This window comes from Daucus carota, chromosome 3 (genome assembly GCF_001625215.2).
Source record: "Daucus carota subsp. sativus chromosome 3, DH1 v3.0, whole genome shotgun sequence".
In the NCBI taxonomy this organism is placed as follows: domain Eukaryota; kingdom Viridiplantae; phylum Streptophyta; class Magnoliopsida; order Apiales; family Apiaceae; genus Daucus; species Daucus carota.
The window spans coordinates 28,222,642-28,227,840 of NC_030383.2; the positions used below are offsets into that span (position 1 = coordinate 28,222,642).

At 44.6% G+C, this 5,199-nt stretch overlaps 1 protein-coding gene across 1 annotated transcript; it reads left to right on the forward strand.

Annotated features, from left to right (window-relative positions):
- Positions 1-224: 224 nt before the first annotated feature.
- LOC135151453 (uncharacterized) lies at positions 225-1,684 on the forward strand. The gene is made up of 2 exons (XM_064089904.1): positions 225-1,448; positions 1,553-1,684. The coding sequence occupies exons 1-2, from the start codon at positions 225-227 to the stop codon at positions 1,682-1,684; spliced, it is 1,356 nt and encodes a 451-aa protein (XP_063945974.1).
- Positions 1,685-5,199: the final 3,515 nt, after the last annotated feature.

Consider the following 5,199-nt stretch of genomic DNA (forward strand, 5'->3'; position numbering starts at 1 on the left):
GGGTTAGGGAGTCACCCCTACCACGTATCTACAGGAGGGTTGGCGACCTGCGATTTAACAGAACTATGGATCCCGTGGAGTATCTTAGCCGGTTTGACACTGAGATGGAGGTCTACCAGATTCCAGACCTCACAAAATGTCGCTTGTTGGCTGCAACCCTCAGGGATGACGCTCACCACTGGTTCAAGAGGCTTCCTGCTAATTCTATCAGCTCTTAGAGGAAGATGTGTGAGCTGTTTGTGGGACAATTCATGGCTTCCGTTACTTATGCCCCACCTGCCAACACTCTAGCTAATATTAAGCAAAAGGAACACGAGACATTAAGAGAGTATTTCAAACTCTTCAACTCAGAAGTACCCCGAGTTAGGCCAACATCAAAAGAAACCCTGAAGAATTTCTTGATAGCGGGGGTAAGGCCCGGAACAGACTTCTGGAAGGAGTTGCAAGGGCGGGAGCCCGAAACCCTGGCTGACTTCTGTGCCAGGGCAGAACCCCATAAGGTAATTGAGGAATCTCTAGCTAAGTTGAAGAAGGAGTCGAAAGCTGAAAGCCGTAGTAGCTGGAAAAACAAGAGAGACCGGTCTTACAGCCCAGATAGGAGGAACACCTACAAGAGAAAACCCTACATAAGGCCTGCTGTTGAAAAATCCTCGAGCCGAAATGGCAAGACTTCGCCCATTACTGTGAACACAACCAGCACGCAGGGCTTCGACAAGTCAAGGCTAACGATGAGGAAGACAAGAAAGGCAACATACCATGAATACACGCCTCTGACAGCTTCCATAGATCATATTTTCGAGGTTGGAGATAAGGCGAGACTCTTCCGGAAGCCCTTTCGAAATGGACCCCCTAGAAAGAAAGACCAGGGGAAATATTGTGCTTTCCACGACTTAAATGGGCATGACACGGCAGAATGTGTGCATCTCAAGGACCACATAGAGGACTTAATCAGAACCGGATACCTGACCGAATTCGTAGCCGAAGAGGCTAAAAAGTATAAGGAAAAGAAAGCTGAAAGGACAAGTAACCAGGAAGCCAACCGTAGCACTCGAGCTGGTAGTGTACGAATGATCATCGGAGGACCCTTCGTGGGGGGCCAGGGACGCAGTGCTATGAAAAGATATGTACGGGAAGCCCGAAGGCCGCCCTTAATCAATGTGTGCCATATGTCTGAAAGGCCTCCCAAAATGTTCAAAGGGGAGACCATGGACATTACCTTTACTGAGGGGGATGCACGCGCGGTACACCATCCTCATAGCGTTGCCCTGGTGGTAACAGCCGTGATCGGAAATGTCAATGTGCACAAGCTTCTCGTCGATAACGGAAGCTCTATCAATATCCTGGCCTACAGTGCGTACCAAAGAATGAAAATGGCAGATAAAGACATGATGGCCTGCTACAATGAATTGTATGGTTTCACGGGGAATGCTGTCCAGATTGTTGGAAGGGTAAGACTCACGATCACCCTTGGAGTAGAACCCCGGGCTACCACTCAAGTTGCAGAGTTCATGATAGTGAATGAAGACATCTCCTATAACGGGATCCTGGGCAGGCCCATCATAAGGGAAATGCGGATCGTGACCTCAATCTACCACTTATCAATGAAGTTCCCAACCCCCAATGGGGTAGGATGTGTACGGGGGATGTCAGGCTGACTCCTGGGAATGCTATAGCAGGGCTTTGAGATCTGCAGTAAAAGCCTGCAAAGAGGCCCAACAAATGGATGAAGACATCCCGGAAAGCTGTTACAAGCAAGTGCAGATAGAGGACTAACCCGAAACTAAGGCTCAGGGAAAAGTTTTGATAAAATTTGTGAAAGAGACCTGTAACATGGTGATCATTATGCAACATCCAGGGGAAGACCCATACCTTGAAGCCTCACATGCCGTGCATGGAGGGCTTACCCTCACTGATGCACCTCTAGTGAAAAATATTGATACAGCTGAAACCCTGGTTGAGGGGATTGTGGAAGATGTGACTGACAGCGATTCTGAGGGGGCTAGTCGAAAGCAGCCCCAAAATAAAAGCAAGAAAATAAGTGCGAGGCACCTTGTGACTTCAACAATGCTATGGTAACTTATCAACTTGGGGACCGGACACGGCTTCCCGTTCATAAAATCCGGGGTACGCAACCCCAAGAGGGTTGCAACAAATAGGTTACCGTTGAGATCGACCTCGACCCAAGGATGCCGGAAACGCAGGTGAAGACTGGAGCAGCTGGGGATACCCTTTCCATCTTGGTGGATGAGTCCGACCCCTCTAAAGAACTAAAAATTTGGGAGCAATTGGGGCCGTACCTAAGGGAAACCCTGGCCGCATTCTTAAAGAATAATCTGGATGTCTTTGCTTGGAACCATTCGGATATGATCGGGATTCACCCAGAAGTCATGTGCCACCACCTCAATATTGACCCAGACAGAAAGGGAGTCAGACAGAAGAGAAGGCCAATTAGTGGGGAAAGGGCTACCACTCTTCAGGAAGAGGTAGACCGACTACTGAAGGCAGGCCTAGTAAATGAAGCTTTCTACCCTACATGGCTAGCAAACCCGGTATTAGTGAAGAAACCTAACGGTAAATGGAGGACATGCATAGACTGTAATATCCGGGATTTCGACATGTGTTTATTTATACCAGTATGTAAATATTTTGTGAACATTATGTGAATTGATTGTGAATTATATGTTAAGTGACTTGTTGAATGATCGTCTATGTATGTTATGACTTGTTAAATCGTAATTTTTATATGATCAGATCAAAATATGGAGAATTTAGGCACTCATTTGGCAAATTATGGATTATTATATGATTTGATATTTGATTTAAGGATTTAATTAAGTATATTATAAAATATTATTATTAAATTGATTTTAAACCCGTTTACTCGATAATTAAACCCCGGGGGACTTCCGGGAAAGTTTCGCCGGTGTGTTATACGAGATATTCTGAACAACTTTCGTGTTTTAACTTTTCCCATCTGGTGTACGGATTTACGTGAAAGATTTTCGGAACGATTTTATGAATATTTTATTATTATTTTATCGTATCGATAAATGTGTACGCCGGATATTTTTAACCCCCAAATTATTTTGGCTAAAGCATTATATTCTCGTACTTCGTGCCAATCAATGCTCGGAGCCCCATAAGTTTCTCGTAATGTGTGTATTTGATAATTATCTTCAAAGTCGGTCCCGAACGGATCAGTTTTATTAATACTTAATGATTAAGAAGTGTATTTTATATCCGGTATGATCCAAATGGGGGACAGTTATTCGTAATTATAAATAGGATATGTTGTGAGAGGAATTGATACAACACCCCCAGAACCGTATAGCACAATTATAGGGATATCTATTACAACTACGAAAATCACGGCTAGCTCTTAGGGGCTACCGTTAACATAAACTAACGAAACAAATGAGAAACAAGTGTGTTTAAGGGCTGAGCTTGCAAAGAACCAAACAACGAGGCCGGAATTATGGAATTCCGTCCTGCAATTGCCCGGAAATATATGTCACAAAGGTTACACGTGCCTCTCTTTAGAGTGTAGAACTCGTGAAAATGATCCAAGTCCCTTTGCAAGGTGCCTACATACCCTATATTTATAGGGATCAAGCCCATGTAGTTCTCGATTTAGGACTCTGAAGAGATAAGCTCTTATCCCCTCGAGTTTAAGATAAAACAGCCTTCTTTCAGTAGTTATCCAGCGGTATCCCACTCCAAGTAGGTTACTTGAAGCCTTCATCTTGCATAATTATCCGAATATTCTTGAATTATCTTCCCCCGATCATAATTATCTTCATAATGTATGTATTTATCCCTTAATTCGTAGATAAATAATAGCTAACACACTCCCGATATGTCTCCAATTCGCCCTCCTAGAAACAAGGAAGAAGAGTCCTGTTTGGAGTCTGCCTGCCATTCTGCCCAGGCGGCGGAAGCCCTGCCAGCGGCATCCCCTAACTACAGCCCCGTAACTGCAAGCCAGGATGCACTTAGCGGTAACCCCTAGCAGTGGTAACCCCTAAAGCGCCTTCAGGTGCAACCCCATTCTGATGGCAGCCTTCACTATATTTCCAGTGTGAGTCCATACACCTTCTTGTACACCTTCAATGATCCACCCAGCCATGGTGAAGCCCATTATTCTTAACCAAATGATTCCAATAAGCCCAAGTGAAGCCCAAATAACATGATGGGCTATAAAATAAGCCCAGGGAGATTTTATGGCACAACAACTACCCCCCGGTTCCTTGAAGTATTAAATACGAGAGGAACCTAAGAACGGTAACCCTCAATCATCCAGCTGCAAGCCCTTGAATTATGTCAGAAATTAGTCGTATATTATTTCTAAGCTTACGTGAGCATAGCCCGGTGTAAGAAACAAGAAATAATTCAGACATAATCCCCACACATAATTATAAAACCAATTATATTAATTCGGCACAACCACCACAAGCCTTGAATATTTATCCCGAAATAATAAAAATTATTTTCCGCAAATATGTCCAAGCTTCCACAATTTTTGTTCCAACTCTCTAGCTTCCCGCGTATGCCATGTCAGTTTGTGATAAGGCTGATCCCAAATATTCAGGGGTTTAATTTGAATTCAAATTGATTTGAATTGTAACAGAAAATCCCCTAAATAGGCGGTGCAGCTGTAGAGTCCTAGCCTGCCTCTACCTCTTCAGCCACCCACCTGGGCCTCGGGAAGCCCTGCGTCATCAAAGCCTTCTCCACGCCAAGCCAGTCACGGCACGCCACCTGGCGCAGCTGTCCCCCACTTCCCACAGCTATATATACACCTACACACAGCCTTGCCTTACTTTTTTATATCTCTCCAACTCTTCACTCTCCCACTTCTCACACTCGAAGCATCCCAGGCGCATAGCTACTTCGCTTTTCCGGCGTTCTCTTCGGCTTTTCTTCTACCTCCGACCAAAGGTATGTCTCTTGACCTCCGGCTCTCCTTTCCATTACATTCATCCATGTTTGTGGCTAAATGCTTGTATGATCCATGCTTGTTTGTCTCTTCTCTGCTTTTCAATTGCTCACCTCGGTATGCGTGCACACACCCACATTTGTCCATCTGAGGTTACTTCAGTAGATTAAACCGCCAATATGCCCTGCATGCCAGTATAGTTAAATATGTACACTCGTTCTCTGAATGCACACACACCACATGCTTTGATTTGGCCCTGATTA